This window comes from Phacochoerus africanus, chromosome 11 (assembly GCF_016906955.1).
Source record: "Phacochoerus africanus isolate WHEZ1 chromosome 11, ROS_Pafr_v1, whole genome shotgun sequence".
Classification (NCBI taxonomy): domain Eukaryota; kingdom Metazoa; phylum Chordata; class Mammalia; order Artiodactyla; family Suidae; genus Phacochoerus; species Phacochoerus africanus.
This window is the reverse complement of record NC_062554.1, coordinates 26,177,055-26,202,905: the sequence shown is the minus strand read 5'-3', so window position 1 is coordinate 26,202,905 and position 25,851 is coordinate 26,177,055. Positions and strand designations below refer to the sequence as shown.

The 25,851-nt window shown below is 48.7% G+C and overlaps 1 protein-coding gene across 1 annotated transcript in view; it reads right to left on the bottom strand.

The window, feature by feature from the left end:
• Positions 1-3,862: 3,862 nt before the first annotated feature.
• The window catches only part of PANX1 (pannexin 1), a 49,774-nt gene continuing 27,785 nt past the window's right edge, over positions 3,863-25,851 (bottom strand). Inside the window, exons 3-5 of the mRNA XM_047752897.1 lie at positions 11,802-12,025; positions 9,426-10,084; positions 3,863-8,602 (exon numbers count right to left, since the gene is read on the bottom strand). Of these exons, the coding sequence (XP_047608853.1) occupies positions 8,529-8,602; positions 9,426-10,084; positions 11,802-12,025 (957 nt within the window). The 3' untranslated portion in view covers positions 3,863-8,528. The remainder of the gene's footprint in view (positions 8,603-9,425; positions 10,085-11,801; positions 12,026-25,851) is intronic.

Below are 25,851 nucleotides of genomic sequence, written 5' to 3'. Positions count from 1 at the left end.
TCCCCCGGCACATGGAGTTTCCAGGCTAGGGGTCTAATCAGAGCTGTAGCCACCGGCCTACACCAGAGCCACAGCAACGTGGGATCCGAGCCGTGTCTGCGACCCACACCACAGCTCACGGCAACGCTGGATCATTAACCCACTGAGCAAGGCCAGGGATCAAACCGCAACCTCATGGTTCCTAGTCGGATTCGTTAACCACTGGGCCACGACGGGAACTCCTGTTCTAATCTTTAGATCAGAACTATCTTTGCTATGATATCAAAGGGGCAGGCAGTGAGGGGTGTGCCCCTCTGCTGGTTTCCCAAGTAACTGATGAGCCAGCCTGACGTCCATTCCCCCGATAACTGGTAGCCTTCCTCTCCTCTGGGTAGTGAAGCCTACACCATGTCCTGCTCTCCATCTCTGGCACAAGGATAGGGTGTCACTGCAGGGCCCTGCTTCAGACACTTAAGTTCCCCATCCATGAAACCACTGAGGTCTCTGTCGCTGACTCCAGGGTCTTTCTTCAGTATTGAGGTTGGGCAAGGATAGAGCTTAGGAAAAGAAATGAGGCTGCTCAGACGTCAGTTAGACTGGGTGCAGATGGAGAAGCCACCAACCGGGAAAGTTCCTTACATGTGTTTCAGAAAGGTTCCCAGTTCAGCCCTCAGCCACTAAAGTGAGAGAAGGGAACAGAGGATGTCTTGTACATGGCACCTTAAACTGGGCAAAACGGATGGAGTTGTGGTACAATGGGTTGGGCCAGGGGAGGGGACCATTCCCTTTTGATCTGATGCTCTCGTCCGCACGAGGCATTCTCAGAAGATACTCATGGCCAATATGAGAGTATAAATGTTTCCTTAGGGTCTGGGTGTCAGGTCTTGGACTCGGTGATGGGGATACAGGAATGAGGAAAGCATCAGTCCAGCCTTCAAGGGGCTCCCTGGCCGGTGGGAGTCAGAGGAGAAAGCCATGTGGTACTACAGTGCGCTGAGCATGGGGCCAGTGTGCTATCGTCTTGCACGAGAGGGATGTCTGAATGGGGGTTAGGGGAGCAGAGAGATCACAAGAGCTTCCAGCAGGAGACGCTGGAGTTTTTTTCCTTACTGTGCTAAAATACACATAATATAAAAGTTATCATCTTAACCATTTTTAAGTGTCAGTTCAGTAGTACTAAGTGCATACGCATTGTTATGCAACCAGTCTCCAGAACTCTTTTCATCTTGCAAAACTGAAACTCTACCTACTAAGCAATAATTCTCTATTCTCTTCTTCTATCCCTGGCAACCACCACGCTACTTACTGTGTCTATGAATCTCACCTCGTACACGTGGGATCATACCTATTTGTCTCTTTTGTGACGGGCTTATTTCACTGCACACAATGCCCTAAAAGCTTCAACCATGTGGTGGCACCTTTTTTAAAGAAGGTATTATGTACTGTATATCCTCTATCTGTTCATCCATCGATGGACATTTTGCTTCCACATTTTGGCTGTTGTGACTAATGGTGCCATGAATATAGGTGTACAACAATCTTTTTTAAAACCCTACTTTCGGAGTTCCCGTCGTGGCGCAGTGGTTAACAAATCCAACTAGGAACCACGAGGTTGCGGGTTCAGTCCCTGCCCTTGCTCAGTGGGTTAACGATCCAGCGTTGCTGTGAGCTGTGGTGTAGGTTGCAGACACGGCTCGGATCCAGTGTTGCTGTGGCTCTGGTGTAGGCTGGCAGCTACAGCTCCGATTCGACCCCTAGCCTGGGAACCTCCATATGCCGTGGGAGCGGCCCAAGAAATAGCAAAAAGACAAAAAAAAAAACCCAAAAAACAAAACCTACTTTCACTTCTCTTGGGTTCACTACATCCTGCTATCGACAGAACTCCCCCCAAATTAGGGTGTCTCCCCCAAATTCATGTGCTGAAGCCCTAACCCCAAATGTGACTGTAACTGGAGACAGAGTCTTTGGGAGGTAATTAAAGTTAAATGAGGTCATAAGGGTGGGATTCTAATCCCATAGGACGGCAGTCTTCTCAGAAGAGAGATACGCCCCCTCAGCACATATGCAGGCACCAAGGAAAGACATATTAAGAAGGCAGCTGTCTGCAAGCCAGGAAGAGTCCTCACCAGCAACCGAATTGGCTGGAGCCTCAATCTTGGACTTCTAGCCTCCAGAATCCTGAGAAAACAAATGTCTGTGGTTCAACCCTCCCAGCCTATGGCATTTTTTCATGGCAGCCTGAGCTGACCAATACATACCCAGACGTGGAATGGCTAGATCATGCGCAATCCTACACTTGATATTTTTTTGAGCACCTACTATACTTTTTCTACAGTGCCTGCGCCACTTCGCTTTCCCAACACGGAGCTGACGTCTGAATAGAAGGTAAGAGGGGGTTGGGACAGAGGAGACATCTTGAGGAAGCAGAAAGGCCTTCAGTCCATGTGGCCGCATCAAAGACGGGAGGAAGGGGGGCAGGAACGAGCCTGAAGCAGTAGGCAGGAGGTGGGACCTTGCGTGGCCTAAATTGCCAGTTTGCTCTCTATCCTGAAAATCCATGGAAGGTCCTGAGGGATTTGTAAGTGGTGGGGGTGGTGGGGTTGGGGGGAGGTTGGTATAATTAGATCTGCTTCCCAAGATGCCCACTCACAGGAGCATAGATGGTACATTCGACACAGTAAGACCGTTAGAGGAATTCAGGGAAGCAGTGACAAGAGCCCCAAAGACAGCACTGGGGATGGAGGGGGCGCTCAGAAGGGTATGTTGGAGGATAAACCACAGGCTCGGAGACAGAGAGGCTGGGGTTTCAGATAACTTCCCAGACAGGTGGACCCTAAGGTGGCCCTGTGATTCCTCGGATGTTCACACCCTGTGCCATCTCCTCTCCAAGTGGGCCAGCACCTGTGACTCACTGCTGGGCAACAGAACAGTGCAAAGGTGAAGGGATTTTGCAGATGAAATTCAGCTCATGAAGTGGGTCATTTGGAGTTAATCAAATGGGAGAGCATTCTGAGAGTATCATGTGTATTTAAAACCCTTAAAAGAGGGACCAGGCCCTTCCTGAGGTGAAAGATATTTCTACAGGCTTGATGACATAAACAGTCATGTTGGAGAAACCCATGAGCCAGGCCCTGTGGGCGAAATGGTCAGAAAAAGCCGTCAGGCAATCGAATTCTGCCAATAACCCAAGGGAGCTTGGAAGTAGCTCCCTCCCCAGCAGTGTCTCCGGATGAGAGCGCAGCCCCGTCCACACCTTGACTGCAGCTGTGTCAGATCCTGGGCAGGGGACCCAGCTCCTGAATCCTAACACAGAAAACCCAAAGATAATAAATATGGGTTGTTTTAAGATGCCATGTTTGTGGTAAAGTGTTATGGAAAAATAGATAACTACTCCAATGTCCAAGCTCGCTGGGGGTGCCACCCTAAGAAAGATCTGGGGAGCTGGAGGAAGTCATAACTACCGCTGCGCATATGGGGTACTCACTATCCAGCAGGCACTGTGTTAAGATTTCGTGTAGCTCTGACTTACTACCCACAACAGTCAATTGTGCTAATTGACTATTGTACAAAGGCATCCCCTTCTTGAGAGAGGGAGGCAGGCCAACCCACGTTGAGCAGCAGACGGCCTCTACCCCTTCCTCTCCGAGTCCAGGCAAACAATCCCCAATCAGAAAGCATGTGATTTCTGCCTTAGAAATTCCAGAATCTGGGGGCCCATAATCAAGGACTGTTTTCCTTTAGTTTCTGCCAGCTGGATTTTTCGTTGTGTGCCATGAAGCCTACTGAATTTTATGTATCCAGCAGAGGAATGAGGCTCAAGACACTGCAGACTCGTCCTCCATTACACCTTCCCCGAAGAGAAGGAGAGACATATTAAGACACATTTTTCATCACTCAGAGACATTTTATTTAGGTGGACCCAACACGGCCAAACAAAAACACTGTTTCACTTTGATCTGTAGACACCGCAGCCTGAATGTTCACCCTTCTCAACCCTCCTTTGAGGAAGTCAGCATGGCCAGAATGTCGAAACTGGACAGTTGACTTGGGTGGAACTATAAAATCTAACAGGGATAACCACCCAAATGCAGGGCTGGTGAGGTTCTTGTGCTTTTTCGAAGGTCATTTTCTAAGACCATAATTGGTTCTTATCCTTCAGTCTCTGTGGAACAGAAACCAATCGTTCTTCCCAAAGGACACAGCAAAAAGGACATACATATTTTTCTTAAATGTTTTGAAGAAATGTAGTCATTAAAAAGAATTTATGCCGAAAACACCACTTTAGAAAATGCCACTGAACTGGAGTTACGGGTGTTTGAAAAAAGGGGAGCTGATGGCTTTGGGTTCTGCAGGAAACTTGTGACACTGCGGAAGCTCCCTCCTCTGGTGGGGCAAGGGGAAAGCACTCAAGGCTTGAGAAACTTAGAACTTGCAGGAACTTGAAGACCCGTGACTGATCAAACCACATGCTTTAAGGGACAAAGTGTTTTTAGAGCTAAAAAGAGAATCCAGAAACACAATACATTTCATCTACTGCAGGCAGAACAAACCAATCACGGATTCACATCTATCACATTCCACAAATGACACAATAGCATCTTTGCCAGGCTTTTTTTTTTTTAAAGGTTTCACTTTGCTGGGGAAAAACAGGGCTAAAATGCCAATGCCTGCCTAGGAGGAGCCATCTCATCTTAGTGGCCTCAGACGAAGCCTCAATTGTGCATCACTGCACATGTCAATCAACATCCCTTTTCAAGAGGTTATTCTGGGAAATTACCAAGGCCAGGACCTTTCTAATTTCAATTGCCCTCATCATTAAGAGGCAACAGTGAACTTGTATTGGACTTGGAAAATGATCACAACTTACTCTATAAAAAGCTCAGCAGCTGTCACTACTTACATGTGGAAACCTTGTCATTACCAGCACTACTCCTCTCTCCAAGAGGCTGAGCCCCCCACCCTGTCCTACAAAGGACCACTTGGGTTGTAAAATCAAACCACAGTTGCCAACAAACCAGGATTTATTCTAATGGCACGTTCATTTGTTCAAATATTTACAGAATGCCTATTACATGCCTGTCACTGTTTTTCAGAGGCTTGCGATATAGCAGTGGATTGCAAACTCTCACCCTCAGAGATCTTCAGTGTATCCCAGAGAGAAGCAAAAGAAGCCAACATGGTTGCATTTAAAAAGCTGTGCAACCATCCACCTTTAAGAGACGAACTAGTTCTCATGGGAACAAGGCTCGTGGTATCCATCCCGCCCACCCCCCAACCCCCACCCCTTAGCTCATTCTTGGATAGGAGAGGTTCCTCAGAACAGGAAACCTCCACAAAAGAAAGGAACATGCAACAGGATCCGCCATATGACGGGATGTTTCCAGCTGTCTCCCAGGATGACGACAAAGCAGGACTGAGCATCTTACAGGTCAGGTGTGTGCCTATCCTCCCTGCCTTCCAGGGGGGCCAGCTGCACGGGACAATGACTTGGGTCTGGGATAAAATCATGCCTGGTGGCCAGAGTGGGAAGAGCAGTAGATGCTGGCTGCCTGGTCGCTCCAAGCTTACCACCAGCCACTCACTCGCTCTCTTAATTGACTTTTTCAGTCTGACTTGAGAAAGTGACGTCAGTTACTCAAAAGGGACAATTCACTCAAAAGTGTGCAAACATGGTTTCACTAAGTAAATATCCAGTGGAGACTTAGTGCTGGAGGCAGCAGCTCTTCGCAAGGGCCATGGGAGCCTCCCTGCGGCTTGGCCCCGGCGATCAGAACACAGCTCCTTAACCTGGGGCGTGTGGATCACAATGACCCCAAAGATTTTATTTAGTGTTGTGTATACATCTGAGGAGAGGCTCTAGAGCATTAAGAAATATATTTACAAGGGGGCATGTAACTTCTCCAAAGTTTAAAAACCGCTGTATCAGAGGGTCTCTGCCTGTCCCCTGGTAAAATGAGACATGGACACTGCTGTCACAATGACCCCAGCCGCAACACTGGGTTACGAGGCTGGCTTCGAGGCTTTGCAGTGGGTTATTAGGAAGACACAGCCACAGAGTGACGGTCTACTGGCAGTAGCCATTTAGGATCTGTTTGTCCCCTTTAATGAAGCCATGGCTGACCCCTCATTCTGGGGAGAGAATGGATATGTGTATATGCACGACGGGTCAGTCTGCTGTACAGCACAAATGATCACAACCATGTCAATTAACTTCAAGAAAACTTGGGAAAAAAGTAATCCTCCCTCTAAGAGAGCAGTGAACGGAGGACTGAACTTTCCTAATGACACGTCTTCGCCAGCAGAAAGGTATGACCAGACCCCACCCACATCAGCCTCCTGGAGCCACGACTATTCGTGGACGCTGTCAAGTCCCCACAGGCCTGTGTTCTCCACACCCTGCAAGACAAGGTACAAAAGGGGATGGGAATGCTTCCTCTTCAAAATCACCGTCTGTGTGATTGTTTTATTCAAGCTTCAGACCAGGGGATCCGTGGCCAAAGAACCTCTGGGAAAACTGTAACTTGAGACTTTCCAAAGCTTCTTCGACAGAAACGATGAGAAAGGTAAGGCATTATGGTGTCTCCCAAGAGGGCAGAGCCTGTGTGGAAGGGCCTTCACTGTGGTTCTTGGAAGCTCTGTATTCACTGCCTTTTACGAGACCCTGAATGCCTCAAAGATGGGGACCTGGCGTGACATCTGGCATATCACAGATGCTACTGCAGCTCAGAGAGTAGGGATGCAGAAGACGCACAGAGGTTATGGGCTCCATTTCTATTCATTCTAATTAAAGAATTACCTGTGACTGGGTTTAGAGAGTTCCTGGTCTCCTAAAATAATGTATCCACTTTTACCACTCCACACTACAAATTAGGGACAGCCTATAGAGAAGCTGAGGCTTTGGGGGATAGAAAAAAAAGAAGAGAAAAATATATTTCAGGTACCATGATATAAAAATGGTGCAAAAATCAACTATTTAGGTTATTGACATTTCAAAGTCACACTACCATTCGATGTTAATAAATATCACGCAGTAAGAATAATTTAAAACACCGATTGCATCTGGCTATTTATCCTTAGCTTTTCATCTCAGAAACCATCACAGAAGCACAAATAAAACTCTGCTTTTGTGAATATTCTGAGGGGCAGAGGCAGCTTATGTAATTAGATTAGGTAAACAATAATTAGATCAGGCAAACAACTGTCCTCACAGCCATACATCACCTTTGAGGCTCCTAAGGATTATTCACCAGCAATGAATTATTAACTAAGAAAAAAAACAGCGAAGTCCACAGATGTCATTTTTAAGAATTTTGTATAAAATGTAAACACAGGATCCATTTACACGATCGGAATTAGAATAAGCTTTTTGATATTCTAAGTCGGCCTTAAATGTTTCTGAACGAATGCTTGGGTGTCATACCACAGACCCGTCTGTAACATCCATTCTCTGATTCCCATCAATGCCAGAATGCTCTTCGCACATGGCCTCGATTCTGACATCATACAACTCTAAGTTAAAATGAGTTTTTGAAACACGTTCCTCAACATAAATAAAACACACTGCGAAGGTGTTCTGGCTCTGAGCACCCGTAGGGCAGATGTCATTCACATGTTCAGATCCCGAGGGGCAAAACGTCCTGCACTTGAAGCCTCTGCGTTCTGTGAAGTTAGGTAACAGCCTGTCTCGTAAGCTTCTGATAACCACGGAACACTCTGCTGACCACCTCTTCCAAAGCGACTGGATTAACCTGTTCTGAATGCTCAGCTCTCCCACCGGGCTCTGTCAGAGCATCCCTTCCTCTATGGAAGTCACAATGGAAGATCCTTTGGACGCTGTCTTATTAAAGAAGCTCGCAGTCAGAGCAGTGCTCGGGTCTGCTGCCCTTCGCAGCGGAAGGCATCACACAGGAGTTGGAGGCTTTCAGTGGGCTGAGGATAACGGCAGCAGGTCAAGAGCCTGGTCTCGGAGAACCAAGCCTCTGGCAACCCTCCTGACGGCCAAGGCCCCCCCGAAGCAGGTCCACCTGTGGCTCCGCAGTCAGCCAGGGAAGGTTTCCCTGTCCCGGAGTCATTAGGGCACAGAGAGGAGATTCATATTTCATTGTTCCCCAACTGGTTTATTATTGTTTCCTACCCTGACTTGGTTTTTCTTATTTCCTAAAATAAAACAAGCAAACTTCCCAAGTCCTTGCAGCCCAGTAGCTCTGAGGTTTGCTGCGCCATCGTACAGAAAGGTGTTTCTCGGAGGCTCTAAAAGGGCTACTGGGCTCACTTGGATTAGTCTTTCTACTTTCCGTCCAATGAGGAATTACGCATCTCCACCTGCTGTGGCTTAAAGATCTCCACGTTGCCTCGTGGGAAGTTCACCAACCACCCTTCCGCAGTGTTCCGTTGCCCATCACTCTTATCAGAGACTCAGTAAGTTCTGCTCAGTGTCTCTGCTGAGAACCAGGACTGCAAACCCACTGGGAACCTGACAGAGGTGCTTTAGCCAAAATGAATCCCCCCTCGCGGCAGTCATAGATCTGAAGTTCATGGAGAAAAAAGCATCAGCAAGAAGTATCGAGAAGCCTCTGTCGAGCATTCTTCTCTCCATCCTTTGTTTCACTGTGTACATTCAAATCTGTCAAATGGAAAACAGGTACTTATGATGGAAGTCCCACGGCAGGACCCACAGCGCTCACTCACTTCCTTCTGCTATAAATCTATCTTCTGTTCTTTGCCAAACCTGGTTCATCTCAGCCTCACTGCAAAGAATGCTCACGTTGGGTCAGGGCAACAATAAAACAATAAACTCAGTCCCTTTGGTAAGAGATGGAGAACAGTGAGTTTCCTAGCGGCCTCATGCTTAAGGATCTGGTATTGTTGCTGTGCCTCGGGAAATTCTATATGCCATGGGCACAGCCAGAAAAAAAAGAGTGAGAGAGATGCAGAATGACAGTCCAGACAATGAGAGGTAGAGGGGGAAAAGCTTGAGCAGAAAGCGTAGTATGAGACAGAGAATGAGGAGAAGGAATAGAGCCTGGTCCAGAGAAAGCAGACGCTTTCCTTCTCTGAAAATCTGGGGCAGCACCAAAGCCTTCCCCCTCTCTCCCAGCACTGAGGGGATTCACCCAAGACCCGGAAAATGGATGAGCGACAGGGCGCAGGGTAAAGACTGCCAGTCATCCATAAAAAGCGGCTGCAGAGATGCTCTGTGGGCTTCCCCAGCCTCTGCCCTGAAAGCTAAGCCTACCTTTTTTTTTTTTTTTTTTTAAATGAGAGTTGCAACGTTTATTTCAGGTTCTCTCTTGCTTTTTTTTTTTTCTTTTTTTGCCACACAGGCAGTATGTGGGAATTCCTGGGCCAGGGACTGAACCTACGCCGCACAGCAGCAACCAGAGCCACAGCGGTGAGAACGCAGGCACCTCAACCCGCTAGGCCATCAGAGAACGCCCTAAGCCTACCTTTGAGCTCTGCCGTCTGGTCCTCCTGCTCCTCTGCCATCATCTCCATAGGCTTGAGATTTCTGCCATCAACCATGTCCATCTTGATCATGCTGAGGTTGGTCAGGAGAAGAATGGGGTCGATGCCTTGACCACTGCTTTTAATATTCTCCAGGATCTTGAGACATTTGTATGACTTGAGTTCACTGATATTCTCCTCCAAGAAAAGAATGTAGAGGCTCAGGTCATTGTACCCTTCAGACTTGAAATGCAGAACGCCAAAGGTGGGCAGGACGTCATATACCTTGAGGATATCGGTCGCCTGTCGGAATGGAACAAACAGCGTGTAGATCACCACGGGCGCCAGCAGGACATACACCACGAGGTTGATGAAACTGAGCAGCTGGAAGATGCCGACGGCGATGAGTTTGCACTGGAAGCGATCGGGGACAGCACTGTCGTTTTTCAGGATGCCGGATTTGATGCTGCAGATGAACTCATCCGAGAGGGAGGAGAGGCTAAAGTAATAGCCCAGGTAGATGCTTGCTAACAGTATGATGCTGAGTGTCAGAACCCGACAGGTGACGTACTTGACAACTAAATTTCTGGAGCTTTTCTTTGTCTTTAAGTACTGCTCCACAATTGGGTACTTGAAGTGGCTTTCTGATAGCTCCCACGCACTGAAGAGAAAAAGAAATAACAATAACTTAAACCCTTATTAAGACCATCAGATATAAACACATTCGACAGCATCCCATGGAAAATCTCTAATGCCTTCCCTCCGATACTTCACCAGGGAATAAAACTAGATGGAAAAAAAAAAAAAAAAAAAAGAAGGAAAAGCTATCATAAAATACTTTGTCCCTTTATATTTTTAGGACCGTCTGGTGCATTATATGTTCTATTTGTAAATTCTTAGAACAGTGCCTGGCACCTCATGACTGTTAAATATTTGCTAAATAAATTTCATAGTTCTTATTCTACTGTTTGGTTTTTGTCTTTTTGCCATTTCTAGGGTGGGAGCTGTAGCCGCCGGCCTACGCCAGAGCCACAGCAACTCAGGATCCGAGCTGCGTCTGTGACCTACACCAGAGCTCACAGCAATGCTGGATCCTTAACCCACTGAGCGAGGCCAGGGATCGAACCTGCAACCTCATGGTTCCTAGTCAGATTCGTTAAACACTGAGCCACGACGGGAACTCCACTATTTTTTTTTTTAATTCTTTATTTATTTAGGCCACCCCATGGGATGTGGAAGTTCCTGGGCCAGGGATGAGACCTGTCACAGCAGTGAAAATGCTGGATCCTTAACCCACTATGCCATAAGAGAACTCCCCTGCTGCTGTTTTTGTTGGTTTTTTTAAAACTATAACTTCTATTCAAGTGTGCAGAATAAGATAAAGTAGAATTTTCTAGCCTAGCTAGAATACACATGCCTTCTGTAGGCAAGGGGTGGGAGGCAGACAGCTGGGTGGGTGTGGGCTGGGCTGCAGGCTGATCCATCTAAGCCAGGTCCCACATCTCCCACTTAAAGCCATGGGACAGTGTTTTTGACCTGGAAAAAATTTAAAAAAAAAAAAAAGGAAGGGGGATAAATAAATGCAGTTAGGCTGTAAAGATGTTTTCAGGATTAAATGAGAGAATGTACTTCAAAAACTCAATACAGTGTCTGAGCTATACTAAGTATTTTTATTTAAGTTTTTCCTTTCACAGCTGCACCTGTGGCACATGGTAGTTCCTGGGCCAGGAGTCAAATTGGAGCTGCCGCTGGAGGCTTACAACACAGCCATGACAATACAGGACCCGAGTGGCACTGATGACCTGTGCTGCATTTTGTGGCCACGCCAGATCCTTAACCCACTGAGTGAGGCCAGGGATCAAACCTGTACCCTCAGAGAGACAGCGTTGAGTTCTTAACCCAAGGAGCCACAACGGGAACTCCCATATTAAGTATTTTTAAAATGAGAGCTATTTATATTATTATTGCTATTGTCAATAACAAAAACCAGCAGAAGAATGTGAAAAAGGCAATGTGAAACAGCTGCCTACTGGTTCCCCATTTCCCACACATCTGTTCTCTGAGCTCAGGGGCCTCATAATCCCCTGCACTTCTCCATGAAGGGGTGGGTCAGAGCAACCAGCTCTGCCTTTCAGGACATGAGACAGTGATGCTTCTCTCGACAAGGGCGGAGCTCTGGATGGGAGGGCAGGTGCTGGGCAGACAGGTGGAGGTAAGATTGGACGAGAGCAGTCTTCCTGCCTCCCCCAGGGTGTCCCTGGGTGAATGATCGCCCACCATGTACTGGCAGCGAGGACCCTAAGCCCAGATGGGCAGGAGAAGGGCCAAGAACGCCTCCTCCCAAACCCTGATGGGCTAGCGGCTGGGGGCGAAGTTACCTTTGCCCCATGTACTCCTTAACGTCCGGAGCTGGGCAGGCACCGTCTCTCAAGTCACTGTCACGCACGCTCTTTGTGGCTTTAATTGCACGGTTGTAAACTTTGTCAAGTTCTTCCATGATAAACTTCAGGTCTGAGCAAAGATGAGGAGCCGCTGTGAACCGCCAGAAGAGGGAAGGCAGGTACAGGAGGATCGCCACCAATAACAGGATGTAGGGGAAAAACTGGAAGACAGGAGAGCACATCAATGGATCCGCACGCCCCCCGCTGGAACAACTGTGCTAACAAGGGCTGCTCGCGGTTTTCCCACTTTGGGACAAAAGCGCATGCCCCCACCGCTTAGGAACAGCAGGCTCCTTCCCCAGTAGCTCCTTCTTAGGGCTAAATTCACCTGTCCAGGTAATAATGCCTGACACTGGCGACTACCTTTTCCCCCCATTTCAATAGACTTTCACTTAAAATAACTGGACACGACAGGGTACCCAGGGGTGTACCTGAAAAAATAAAATGATTACCCTGTCCTTTAGAATAATCCCTCAACAAAATCCCAATTAAGAAACAGGTAAATGCCACAGTGCCCTCTGGAGTTGTTTTCTGTTTTTTGTTTTTTTCTTTTTTAATTGCTACAGGTTTAGGCGGTCACGGAGGCTTTTCAAATGGTTTTTTCCTCTCTGGAATCTGAAGACATGACACAGAAATGCATACCTTTGTGCAAAACAAATCAGAAAAAGGTTAGCCTCAGGGATCCAAGAATTCCCCCACAAAATAGCAGAAATAAGCTGGTAAAAGTCACAGAACGCAGAACGGACCTGCCATGGATGGGACAGACAAGGGGACCGCAAAACGCTGTTTCACAGCGGGACAATCTCAAGTCCAGAGAAGATGACCACAGGGGGCAACAGTCATGAGGGGAGCAGGCCCAATGAGAGAGGATTTAGACATCAGAGAGGGCCAACAGCATCCAGGCACCAGGGCTCCCGGGCAGTGAGGCAAGGCTTAGCCTCAGAGAAGATGCAGAAAACCCACAGGCCCTCAAGGTTAAGCTCAGCCGAGGGGCCTTGGCAGTGAGGGTGCCAAGCCTCTGACTTTAGTTTCCATATCTATGAAATGGTCACCTAATACAGGTGTTACGGAGATTAAATGAGATACTTTATGGAAAATGCTTAGCACTAAAACATACCAACTAAAACCAGTGGCAGGGCTCCTGAGCAGGCAGGTTATCTTTCATCCTCACAATGACCCTGGCAAGGCTGTCACGCATGGCTTCATTTTGCAAAGGGAAAGGGGAACGCCCAGAGCAGTTGCTGGTCACAGAGCACAAAGCTGGGGACAGAGACAGACTATGAGGCCTGACCGCTCTTACCCCAGAACCAGGCTTCTTCCACCATAACACGCTGTAAAGTATTTTACTTCTCTGGAAAACTCCCTACCTTTGGACTGGTCTCCCCTCCACAGCTCCTCAGAGGGGTAACAGGAAGAGGCCACGACAGCCTTGACTTGACTAAAAAAACCCATCTCCACATCCCCGGGAACAGACAGAACACACAGCACCATGACTCTCACTATAAGCTGAGATGTACAGAAAAGCTGCAAAGACGGTACAGAGTATCCTTGAATACATCTCATTCAATTTTCCCTACTGTGAACACCTGACATTTCCATGGTTCCCACGAGGAAGAAACCATCGCGGGCACATCAGGCTTTTATCCGGATGTCACCGGTGCTCCCATCCAGGATTCCCACTGCATTTTGTTGTCATGGTTCCCCAGACCCCTTGGTTCTATGACAGTTCCTCCATCTTTCCTTATTTTTCATGAAGCCTTAACATTTTTATTTTTATTTAGTTTTTCTTTTTAGGGCTGCAAATGGAAGTGTCCAGGCTAGGGGTCAAATCAGAGCTGCAGCTGCCGGGCACAGCCACAGCCATGCCAGATCCGAGCTGCATCTGCGACCTACACCACAGCTCATGGCAATGCCGGATCCTTAACCCACTGAGCGAGGCCAGGGATTAAAACAACATCCTCATGGATACTAGTTGGGTTCTCAACCCACCGAGCCACAACAGGAGCTCCAAGAATAACATTTTTAAATGCATAGAATAGCACATACATCCACAGAGGAAATGGATAATGTTGCTGTACAGCCATCACACCATTAAAAGACCAATCTGTCTGTGCTTCTTTATTAGCACATTTACTGGGATCTAACAGATGGTCCAACAACAGTAACTCCAAAGTGGTGAAGAGTAAAAAGTACCCCAAGATACCTGTGATGCCAGTGGGTGACACAGTGACAGGGGCACTAATACCACTACAGATTCTTGCCTACTTACATACGCATTTTGTAATGGTATGTTTTTGTTGGAAATGCATAATAAAGCTGACGTGCGGTTTCTTATTCCAGTTCGTGGACTCCCTGAGGCTTGGAAACGTCACAAAGCAATCACTCTAATGCACACGCTGCTTTCATTTGGGGTTCTGGCATGGATGGGGGTTCTCAAAATTACTAACCCACTGTGCAAACAGCCACTACACAATGACACACAACAGGCTGTAATTAGTTACATTTTGGCTACATAATTCATAATGGGCTATGGTGAGAAGCAGTGTTCCTTGAACCCCAACCCTCTGAAGGGTGCCCATTAGGACAAAAATGTAACTGCGTGAGGAAGATTTTGTGCTGCTTCCATAACTGAAAGAAGCAGGTATTTTCTTGGGGAACCACAGAGGGAACACAATTTCTAACTTAGGGCTGTAGAGTATTTGTCTAAATCACTTTTGTTTCAGAGCTATTTGAATAATAGCATTTTCCCTCCAACCATTCCTTTGAATGAAAAAGAGACTGTTTATAGTCTGGAGCAATTTGTCTAACATGCCAACACGGGGCAATAATTAGTGCACAGCTCACTGCAATTAGAAAAATGAATGTTTAAGGGTGTTGCAATAGTGGCTGTTTTGCTTTCTTCTAAAACAGCCTTGCACCTCGGTCACCTCTAGAGGAATGCAGTTGAATGCCCCGTTTCTTAGTTTTTCTCCACAGTTAAACCTCTTTTTTCCTTTTCATCAAAAATAAAAAAGGTGACTTTCAGTGAGTCAGTCACAAGGTGGTATTAAAATGAATTCAACTGAAATAGGAACCCAAAAAAGCATTAAATTACAGTCTTTAAACACCCTTTTGTCCAAATAAGGAATGCAGAAAAATTGCCACGCTTTGAGTGCATCTGCTGGATGGGAACGGATTTGTTCCCAAGCTCTGTCTACTCCCAATTAGTCCTGAGATGCTCGGCACCTTTCAAAGCCATCATTGCACAGTTCTATACGAGGTCCCAGCTACTGAGCACTGAGCTCTTCCAAAGTTAGTGAAGCCAGGAGTTCTGTTGTGGCTCAGTAGTAACGAACCTGACTAATTGCCACGAGGACATGGGTTCGACCCCTGGCCTCGCTCAGTGGGTTAAGGATCCAGCATTGCTGTGAGCCATGGTATAGGACATGGCTGGTTCCCAAGTTGCTGTGGCTGTGGCATAGGCCGGCAGCTTCAGCTCCGATTTGACCCCTAGCCTGGGAATGTCCATATGCCATGGTGCAGCCCTAAAAAGACGAACAACAAAACAAGGTTAGGAAGTCTCTCAAAGCACGGGGGACGAAGGAGCTGGCCCGGTCTTCAGTCCAGCTGCCTTAAAACTTTGTTTTGTTTCTGGAAGGAGGGTACTGAGAACAACAGACCCACCAGATGGAAGGCCTCTTGAAAGGGGAACTGGCCCAACTTCCCTTCGTGTTCAAATCCCCTTTACCTCATCTATGGCAAAGACGTGTTCAACTAGAACTGAGCAATTCTTCCCTTGAAATGTATATGATCGTGTCTTATGAGATTAAATGCAGATGGATAAATTCATTCAAAAACATCTCATTTCATTTGCCAGTTAAGTGATGATAATGAACCCAACTAATATCCATGAGAATGCTGGTTCAATCCCTAGCCTCGCACCGTGGGTTAAGGATCTGGCATTGCTGTGAACTGTGGTGTAGGTCGCAGATGTGGCTTGGATCCTGCATTGCTGTGGCTGTGGTGTAGCTGATGGCTACAGCTCCAACTGGACCCCTAGCCTGGGAACCTCCATATGCCGCAGGCATGGCCCCCCCCCAAAAAGACTCACTCAGCTCTCTGCTTCCCTGTAGACAGCCAGACAGCCTCCTTCCTCTGCCTGGTGAATTCTCACCCATCCAAAGTACCAAGGTGAATGAGCGAGCCTACAGGTGAGGAAGTAGCAAGAGCTAAGGACCCAAGGGTGGGAACTAGGGTGAAAACTCATGTCCACCCCGAACCTCGGAATGTGACATGGTTTGGAAATGGGGTTTTTATAGATGTAACTAGTTAAGATGTGGTCCTGCTAACTTAAGGTGGGCCCCAACCCAGTGACAGAGACTGCCATCCCTCTAAGACGGCCACGAGAAGACAAAGTGACACCCAGCTGAAGCTGTGAAGATGGAGGCAGAGACTAAAGCAAAGCACCTATAGCCAAGGACGGCTGGTCACCCCGGGAAACAGAAGAAAGGCACGGACAGACCCTCCCTCTCAGCCCCAAAGGAACGGACTCTGCTGACAACCTGATTTCCAGAACCAGGAGAGAAGAAATTTCTCTTGTTTCAGGCTACTGAGTTTGTGGTAATTTGTCATGGAAATCCTAGGAAACTCACAGAAAGGGGAAGCGGAGACTGAATTACAAAGCTCCCACAGTGTGGGAAGCCACTGCTGGAAGGCGTGATGGAAAGTGATTCTAGAAAGATTATTACAGCAGTGGAAAAAGGAGCACCTTGGAGAGGAGAGACAGAGCAGGTTACTGCAGTAAGCGGGGGGGGGGGGGGGGGGGGGTCATAAGCACTAGAGCAGCAGTGGGGGGCAGTGGGGGAGACAGACCTGAGAGCTACACACACGGGGAAACATGCCTTCCAGGGCCAGCCTGGAAGTGACGCATGGACATGAGGAAGAGCTGAGGCTAACTGTGGATTTCTCTCTTATGTGAGGGCATGGGTGGTGGTACCATCAGCTCAAATGAAGAAGCAAGGAGGAAAGAGATTCACAGGCAAGGGGAGTGAGTGGGAGGCGGACCTGAGGAGATGAGAAAGTCTGAACATGAGACACCTGCTGTTAAGAACATCTTGATGGGGAGTTCCTGCTGTGGCGCAGCGGTAATGAACCCGACTAGTATCATGAGGATGCAGGTTCGATCCCTGGCCCCGTTCAGTGGGTTAAGGATCCAGTGTTGCCGTGAGCTGTGTGTAGATCGCAGATGTAGCTTGGATCCCGCGTGGCTGTGGCAGTGGTGGAGGCCGGCAACTGTAGCTCCAATTTGACCCCTAGCCTGGGAACCTCCATTTGCCATGGGTGTGGCCCTAAAAATAAGTAAATAAATAAATAAATAAATGGAATTTCTTGATGGGGGAAACGGCCTGGGGCTTCGGGATGAGCCTATGCACACTGTGGCACATGGAATGACTGGCCACGGGGGACCTGCGGTACAGCACAGAGACCTCCACCCAATACTCCATGACGATCTATGTGGGAAAAGAATCTGAAAGAGAATGGATGTGTGCATATCAATATGCACAACTGAATCACTTTGTTGTAGAGCAGACATTATCGCAATACTACAAATCAACTTTACTTCAATAAAACATTAAAAGATGGGAAAAAAAGAGTATCTTGGTGAAGATGTGCAGTAGGTAACTAAAAACAAGACAATCTGTCCATCCTTCCAGCTCAGGATTTTGGAGCATATACAGGGGGTCAAAGCCAAGAGGATGGCTGGGATCCTCCAAGGAGAATGTGCAGAGGGAGACAAGAGACCAGAGAGTAGGTGAGGCCCTACCACTGAAGGGTCAGTGAGCAGCAAGCAGGTAAACCAAGAACAAAGTTCACAGGAGAAGCAATACGTAAAGATCCATGGGTGGCATTTGTTCTGGGGTGTTTGCTGTTTGGACAGTAACGCCCTTAAAGAGAACCTCGAATACGGGAAGTCGGATGAGTTTCTAGCGCCCAGGAAGGCGAATGCCTTCATTCCATCAGCAGAGGACAGAGAAGAACAAGAATAGTTCACTCTATTCTGTGCTCCAGGGAAGACACCCAAGGTAGCAGCCTCTGTGCTGCGTGACATTCCGGGAAGGACCTAACAGGAGGAGAGACTCCAAAAAGAGAAGAGGGCAAGCAGGGCATCTGCGGGAAAGAAAAAAAGACTCCCCTTAACAAAATTAGAGCCAAGCCACTAGGGACAGCGTGCCTAAGGATCTGGAGGAAAATGGATCGGACTGTCCCGTGAAGCGGGAAGTTCTCTCTCACTGGATCACCTGGGAGGGCTTCAGAGCTCCCACGCAAGGATAGACAGTAAAGGTTTGGGAGCCATATGGCCTCTGTCATAACCATGTGACTTTGTCACAGTATAAAGGTAGACGCAGGTGATGTGCAAATCCATGGGCGTGGCTGGCTTCCAATGAAACTATTTGCAGAAATGGGTGAGGGGCTGGATCTGGCTGGAGCATGGATGTCAGTCTGCCAAGCCCTGCCCTGGATTTTTTTTTTTTTTTTTGGTCTTTTTGGGCCGCACCTGCGGCATATGGAAGTTCCCAGGCTAGGGGTCGAATTGGAGCTACAGCCGCCAGCCTACGCCACAGCCCCAGCAATGCTAGATCTGAGCCGAATCTGCGACCTACACCACAGCTCACGGATCTTTAACCCACTGAGCGAGGCCAGGGATCGAACCTATATCCTCATGGATTTTAGTCAGGTTCGTTACCACTGAGTCATGATGGGAACTCCTGCCCTGGATCTTTGCTTCTCAAAGAGTAAGGCACAAGCACCCTCAGTATCACCTGGGAACTTGTTAGAAATGCAGAATGCAGGCTCCGTCAGACCTACTGAATCTGAGCCTATATTTCCACGAGATCTCCAGGTGATCTGTGTGCACACGGAGTTTGGAAAACACTGGTGTACACGAGGGGTGTCTACACCCAAGCTGGCCCAGCAGCAGCAGACTCTCCTGAGAAGTGGAGGAAAACCACACTTCTGGCCTTAACCTCAGAGGCTCCAATCTAGTGGTCTAGATGGGGCCCAGGATCCTGTATTTTTAACACAGATAATGCTAAGGTTTGAAAAACTCTGGCCTGGGAGTTCCTGTTGTGGCTCAGTGGGTTAAGGAACCGACATAGTGTCCATGAGGATGCAGGTTTGATTCCTGACCCATTCAGTGGGTTAAAGATTCATCATTGCCGGGAGCTGTGGTATAGGTCGCAGATGCAGCTCGGAGCTGGTGCTGCTGTGGCTGTGGTGTAGGCCGGCAGCTGTAGCTCCAATTCAACCCCTAGCCTGGGAACCTCCATATGCTGCAGGTATGGCTGTAAAAAGAAAAACAGAACAAAAACTCTAGTCTGGAGAACCCCTCCAACTAAGTGTCTATGAATCCACTTAAAGGAAATACACAAAGATTTGACAACTCTGTTCATTTTATTTTCTTGTTCCTATTGTTGTTTGGTTTTCAGTTAAAAACCTGCTTTTCTGGGAGTTCTCTTGTGGCGCAGCAGGTTAAGGATCCAGCATTTTCACCGTAGTGGCCCAGGTCACTGCTGTGGTGCGGGTTTGATCCCTGGCCCGGGAACTTCCACATGTCGCAGGTGTGGCTAAAAAAACCAATAGAACAGCAACAAAAACCCCTGCTTTTCTGTTTCAGAAAAGATCTTGCCTAACAGTTGCCTATGTTACGAACTTGAACAGAGGACAGAGCCCCCCCCCCCCCCCCCCCCCGACCAAAGGCCCGTTATCAAACAGTCCTAGAGTGCCACCTGCTGGTCACCTTGCATTTCCACCAGATTTCCACCTTAGAGGTGCAAGAGGCCACCAGCAATAAATGGAGTGGGAGAGAAAGGGAGGAGGAAAAGGGAAGGAGGTATGAAAGAAGTCAGTGGGGAGGAATGACAGCATGAATCGCATTCCACTGCCATAAACTACCCTGACACACGCATTAATATCGCACCGAGTACCTTCTTTAGGGGGAGTCTGGGTCTCCTGATTTTAACTCTGGCATCAGAACTGAGCTGAAAAGTGCTCACATAAATGCCACGCCTCTAACCCCCTCATCATGAGCAGTAGTCAGAACACTCCCAGAGAACTAAGTCTGGGTTTTTTTTGTTTTTGTTTTGTCTATTTAAGGCCGCACCAGAGGCATATGGAGGTTCCCGGGCTAGGGGTCAAATCAGAGCTATAGCTGCTGGCCTATGCCACAGCCACAGCAATGCATTTGCAACCTATACCACAGCTAATGGCAATGCTGGATCCTTAACCCACTAAGCAAGGCCAGGGATTGAACCAATGTCCTCATGGATACTAGTTGTGTTCGTTACTACTGAGCCACAGAGGGAACTCCTTAAGTCTGGTTCTGAGCAGGACATGCAAACCACCTCATCTCTCTCCTCACTTGCACATGTAACATGTTCTGAACATATGCCTTGGGCTATGCATTGTCCTCAGGGTGTAGCGATGAACAGAACACCACGTGGTCTCTGCCTGCACGGAACTTAGCGACTTGCAATACACAATCCATTAAAGAGAATTAAAGTAAGTAATGACCTTATATCCCAGGGTGATTCCAGGAAAAGTGCAGGCAGGCTGCTCTGGGAATGCACAACCAAGCAACATAGATGGGGTGGGGTACAGCCAATGTTCTGCTTGGCTACTGGCTCATTTCTAGGAACTGGATATCTGAGGCAGGGTGTGCAGTCGGCTGTCCACACAGTGGCCTGTCTTACTTTTAGAAGCTTCACACTGACTCACCCGACTCTTGAAGCAGTTTGAATTGGCAACAACCCTTAGTCTAGAGGTTCAGGGAAAGCTTCTAGGCAGAGATGACATTTAAGCTGAGACTGGAGTTAATCAGATTTGGGGGGTGGGGGTTCAGGAAGACTCTTCAAAGCAGAGTGTGTGTGAAACAGCCAGGAAACATGAGGCCTGTGGGAAGTCAGGGTCCCTGGGCCCAGGGGGTGGTGGGGATGGATCCAGAAGTGATCCGTCCCCAAGGGTTCCCAAGGGCCTGAAGAAGAGTGAACGCTGTTAGCCAAAATAATTTTTGTTTTTTGCTTTTTTTTTTTCCAAAATAGTTTGTTTTTTTAAAAGAACCAGAGACATTTCATGGGGACACTGGTGATTATGTAGAAAAGGGCAGAATGGGAGAAGAAATGACAGCAGCAAGGGGACAATGATGACAGCCAGCTGCCCTAGGGGCTGGACAGAGGGATGAAAGACTTAAGCTTCATTTAAGAAAGCAGACCAGGTAGGACTCCACGGTGGACAGGACACGGGGCTGGATGAAGAGTCCCAATGGCCCTCAGATTGCAGGCTGATGAGACAGGGTGGTGGGTGGTGTCATTAACTGAGTAGACATCACAGTGGGGACAAGCAGGAAGTGCAAGTTCAGCTTCGAACAAGACCTTCAAGTGTTCAAGTTCAGGGCACCTCGGGGCGTGGATCTGGAGCTCAGGCGAGAAGGCTGGGGTGGAGATGAAGACTGGGGTGTGAGTGGCCCAGAGAAGGAACCCGAAACCAGGAGCCGGGGTTTTACACTCGATGGTCCAGGGACGGGGGGTGCAGCTAGAGACTAGGGCGTGGCCTAGGACAGAGCCTCTGAGGAACCCCAACTCCTCAGGAATGGACAAAAGGGAAAAGAGTCTGCCAGGGCGACAGAGAGCAGGTGCAGGAGGGCGTGGTCCGCAGGACTGAATGTCAGAGAGAAGCCAAGGGGCACACGCATCAGGGAGGCCACTGGCGCCCTGGGCCAGATGGGTTTGGTGGAGACAGATGTGCTAAGATGTTAATGGGATGAGAAACCTCAGGAAGGGCCGGTTGAGGATGCAAAGGAGAAAGATGGGGAGTAGGTGTTGCTGCAAGTGGGGAAGGGGGATCCAGAACACAGCGGAACACATGGGGGTCCAGCTTCGGTCAGGAGAAGGGGTCTTATCCGTTCAGGAAAAAGAAGGAGAGGCCTGGTGCTACATGGGGACACTGGGGAGGCCAGGTGGCAGGGAGCTGAGGGTTTCTCGAGTTTGAGTTCGAGCTTGAGCTGCTTTTTCCTCCGAAGGTGGGGGGAGGGCCTTGGAGGGAGGCAGCAGTAGGGAGTGGGATGCCCCAGTGTCACCCCAGGTAATGACAAACTCAGAACAAGGCAGCCACCAGAATGGTGACAAGTGGAAAGGAGGCAAAGGTCTTTGGAGATGACACAGAGGACACTGCATCAGCTGTGTCAGCTGGCAGGACACACAAGGCACTCTGGGGTGGAGAACGCTCACCAAAGTCTTGAATGAATGAGGAGGTGGGGATGACGTGGCTGGGTGTCAGGAACGTCGAAGGAGCCGGGTTTTTACCTGAAGGAAGCACAGCCAGGGTGACGAATATACATGTGGGGAGATGACACAGATCTTCACATCCACCCTGAACGAAGGACCTCCTGGGCCAACGGTGGGCTCCCTGCCCCCGCCAAGCCCAACAGCTCTTCTGCTGGAAAGACCCTCCTGGTGCCTAGTTCTCCAACTGGTAACTTGCACCCAGCCCTTTTTCCCATGTGAATAACATCTGAAATCGGAGAGAGGCCACGTGCTCAAGCCGTCTGGCCCGGGGACCTTGGATGAGGCATTGCCCGCCATGGTCCTCGCATCCGCCCTGTGAAAGGAGGAGCCTGTTTAACAACCACGCGTCCACTGAAGGTGGAGAAGCCAAAAGAAAACCCATAGGAAGAGCTTTCTAAACTTGAAAAAAGAATCCAGCAATCCAAGATCTGGGGAGGTACTCGAAGTGCTGAAAGCGGAGACTCAAACAGATACCTGTACCCTCATGTTCCAGCAGCATCTTCCACCACAGCCAAGAGGTGGAAGCAACTCCAGTGTCCATCAGTGGATGAACACGGAAGGCGGTGTTTACATACAAGGGAATTATTACTCAGACTTTAAAAGGAAGGGAATTCAGAGCTTCCATCGTGGCACAGCGGAAACGAATCTGACTAGGAAGCATGAGGTTGCAGGTTCGATCCCTGGCCTTGCTCAGTGGGTTAAGGATCTGGCGTTGCTGTGAGCTGTGGTGTAGGTCATAGACGCGGCTCAGATCTGGCATGGCTGTGGCTGTAGCATAGGCTGGTGGCAACAGCTCCAATTAGGACCCTAGCCTGGGAACCTCCATATGCCCCAGGTGTGGCCCTAAAAAGACAAAAGACAAAAGACAAAAAAAAAAAAAGAAGGGAATTCTGATGCATGCTCTATATAACATGAGTGCAACTTCAAAACATTATGCTAAGTGAAACAAGCCAGATACAAAAGGACAAATATTATTTTTTTCCTTCTTTCTTTTTGGCCGAGTTCACAGCATGTTCCTGGGTCACGGATCGAATCTGCACCATAGCAGTGGTGGGAGCCGCAGAAGTGACAATGCAGAGTCCTTAACCCGCTAAGCCATACAAGAACTCCGGACAAATATTATTTGACCTCACTTATATGAGGTACCCAGAATAGGCAAACTCACCCAGGTAGCCAAAGAGACAGGAAGCTGAGTGCTCGCCAGGGTGGAGGAAGGGAAAATTGGGAGTCGGTGCTTACTGAGCACAGAGGGTCAGTCTGGGAAGATGAAACAGACGGATGATGGCAGCAGATGCACCACAAGGTGAATGTATTTAACGCCACTGACGTGCACACCTCAAAAGAGGCTAAAAAGTTAAATCTTACAACGTGTCTCCTTTATCGCACACACGCAAAACTTGAAAAGGCATCAATGGGAAAATAAGGCAGCTGTGGTTACAGAATCCAGCCTGGCTAAGGAAGCCACACGGACACAGCCGTCCTCCCTTTAGGCTGCAAACCTGATTTTCCTCGGACCACCTGCACTAGTCTCTTTGGGGGCACACACCCCAGTCCCACACGCTGGATGGCCTAAAACAACAGAAATTTGTCCTCTCACTGTTCTGGAGGCTAGAAGAACAAAATCAAGCTGGTGGCAGGTCTACGTTCCCTTCCAGCCTGGACGGGAGGATCCCTCCTCCCGCTTCCAGGGTCTGGGGGCCCCACACGTGTATGGCTCATGGCAGCAGGACGCCAATCCAGGCCTCTGTCATCACGTGGCCGTTTTCTCCCTGTTTGTTCCTGCATCACCCTTCCTCTGGGCATGTCTGGGTTCAGATGTCCCCCTTCTGAGGGCATCAGACCCACTGGGTTAAGGGCCCATCCTATTCCAGCATGAACTCATCTTAACCAACCACGTCTGCAGCAAGCCTAGATCCAAATCAAGTCATAGTCTAGGGCGCCAACATAGGGTCTGGGGGGGACACAACAGAACCCACGACACCACCCAAACGAAGAGTTCATCTAAGTCTCAGTGTCCCGGCAGCATCTGACACAGGCTATGATACTGCTGCGGCCCTTCTTTAAGATACCCTGGTTTTCATTTGAACAAAACACCCTTATCCTTTTCCCCAGGACCCCCAGCCCTCTGTCTTCTTTGCTGACACCCCCTACTGCCCCGCCTCTCAGGGGCACAGCACCCTCTCTGACCTGGTCCCCCCTCTGCCCTCACTCCCTAGGAAATCCCACCCAGTCCCACCGTGTTAAATACCATCCCCGGAGAGACCACGATATATACGCCCCACCCCACTCTCACAGCTTCAGCCACCACAGGCCACTGCCTGCGTGACACCTCCCTGGGCCACCGAGCATCTAATGCCACATGTTCCAGCAGAAGTATTTGGTTTTCTTCTAAACCCGTCTCCTTCCCCAGAGCCACAATGGGAAGGCCCCCAAATCTGTCTACTTTTCATCAGCTCCACTATTGTCACCTGACGCCAGCGGATGGGACACTTCGGCTGTGAGCCATGTCCAGCCACAACAGATGGTGTATATATACTGTCTCCCTCGATATAGAGCTGCAGCAGTGACCGTGACCAGCAAGGAAAACAATTACCATCCGGCCCTTTACAGAAAAGTCTGATAACCCCTGGTCTAAGCAGTTAATATCATCCTTTGTCCTTTAGGTCATCTTCGAGTCATCAATAAAACACCAAGTGGTGAGCTTAGATCGACTGTTCTTTGCCTTCTCAGAAATAACAGCTTCTCTTCCTTTTTGTTTCTGGATCAAAACCCTCACTCTATGCCTACCGGTGGCCCTGTCCCTGCCTCTGTTCCCTCCGAGGACAACATCAGGTTCACCCTGCTCAGGGACCTGCCATGGCTCCCACGGTCGCCGGCATTTAACCTGTGTCCCTTCTTAGTTTTCGAAGCTCCTCTGTAACAATGGCCCCAGCCTCCACAGTCAATTCAGGGCTTCCGACAGGATGAGCCAACAGCCTGCCCCTCTTCCAGAAGGTGCTTAGTAGATAGAGAATAAAGAACTATAGGGAATCTGGAGTTCCTGTCGTGGCTCAGTGGTTAGCGAATCCGACTAGGAACCACGAGGTTGGGGATTCGATCCCTGGCCTTGCTCAGTGGGTTAAGGATCCGGCGTTGCCATGAGCTGTGGTGTGGGTTGCAGACACTGCTTGGATCCTGCACTGCTGTGGCTGTGGTGTAGGCTGGCGGCTCTAGCTCCAATTAGACCCCTAGCCTGGGAACCTCCATATGCTGCAGGTTCGGCCCTAGAAAAAGACAAAGAAAAAAAAAGACAAAAAAAAAAAGCATGTCTGATCAATCTCTTATTTGGATCTCCTGCGGATCTGTTTCCAGCACTGGGTTTTCTCTTGGTTTTCTTGTACACTGCTCTTTTCGATTGTGTGCTGATCACTACACATGATAAACTGGAGTAAGAACCCAGTGCTCAGGATGAAGTTATTTCCTCCAGAGAGGAAAGGTTTATTTTTGCTTCTGGCTGGTGGGTGAACTCTGTGACAATCCTGAATCTCCTTCGTTCGGTTGGTCCTGAACTGCCTCAAACCGAGACTCCAGATCCTAGGAGGGCTGGCGGACCTCTGCATCATACCCTTACTCCCCAGCAACGGCTTCTCAAGCCTGGGGTGTTGACCCAGATCCTTCCAACCTGGCCC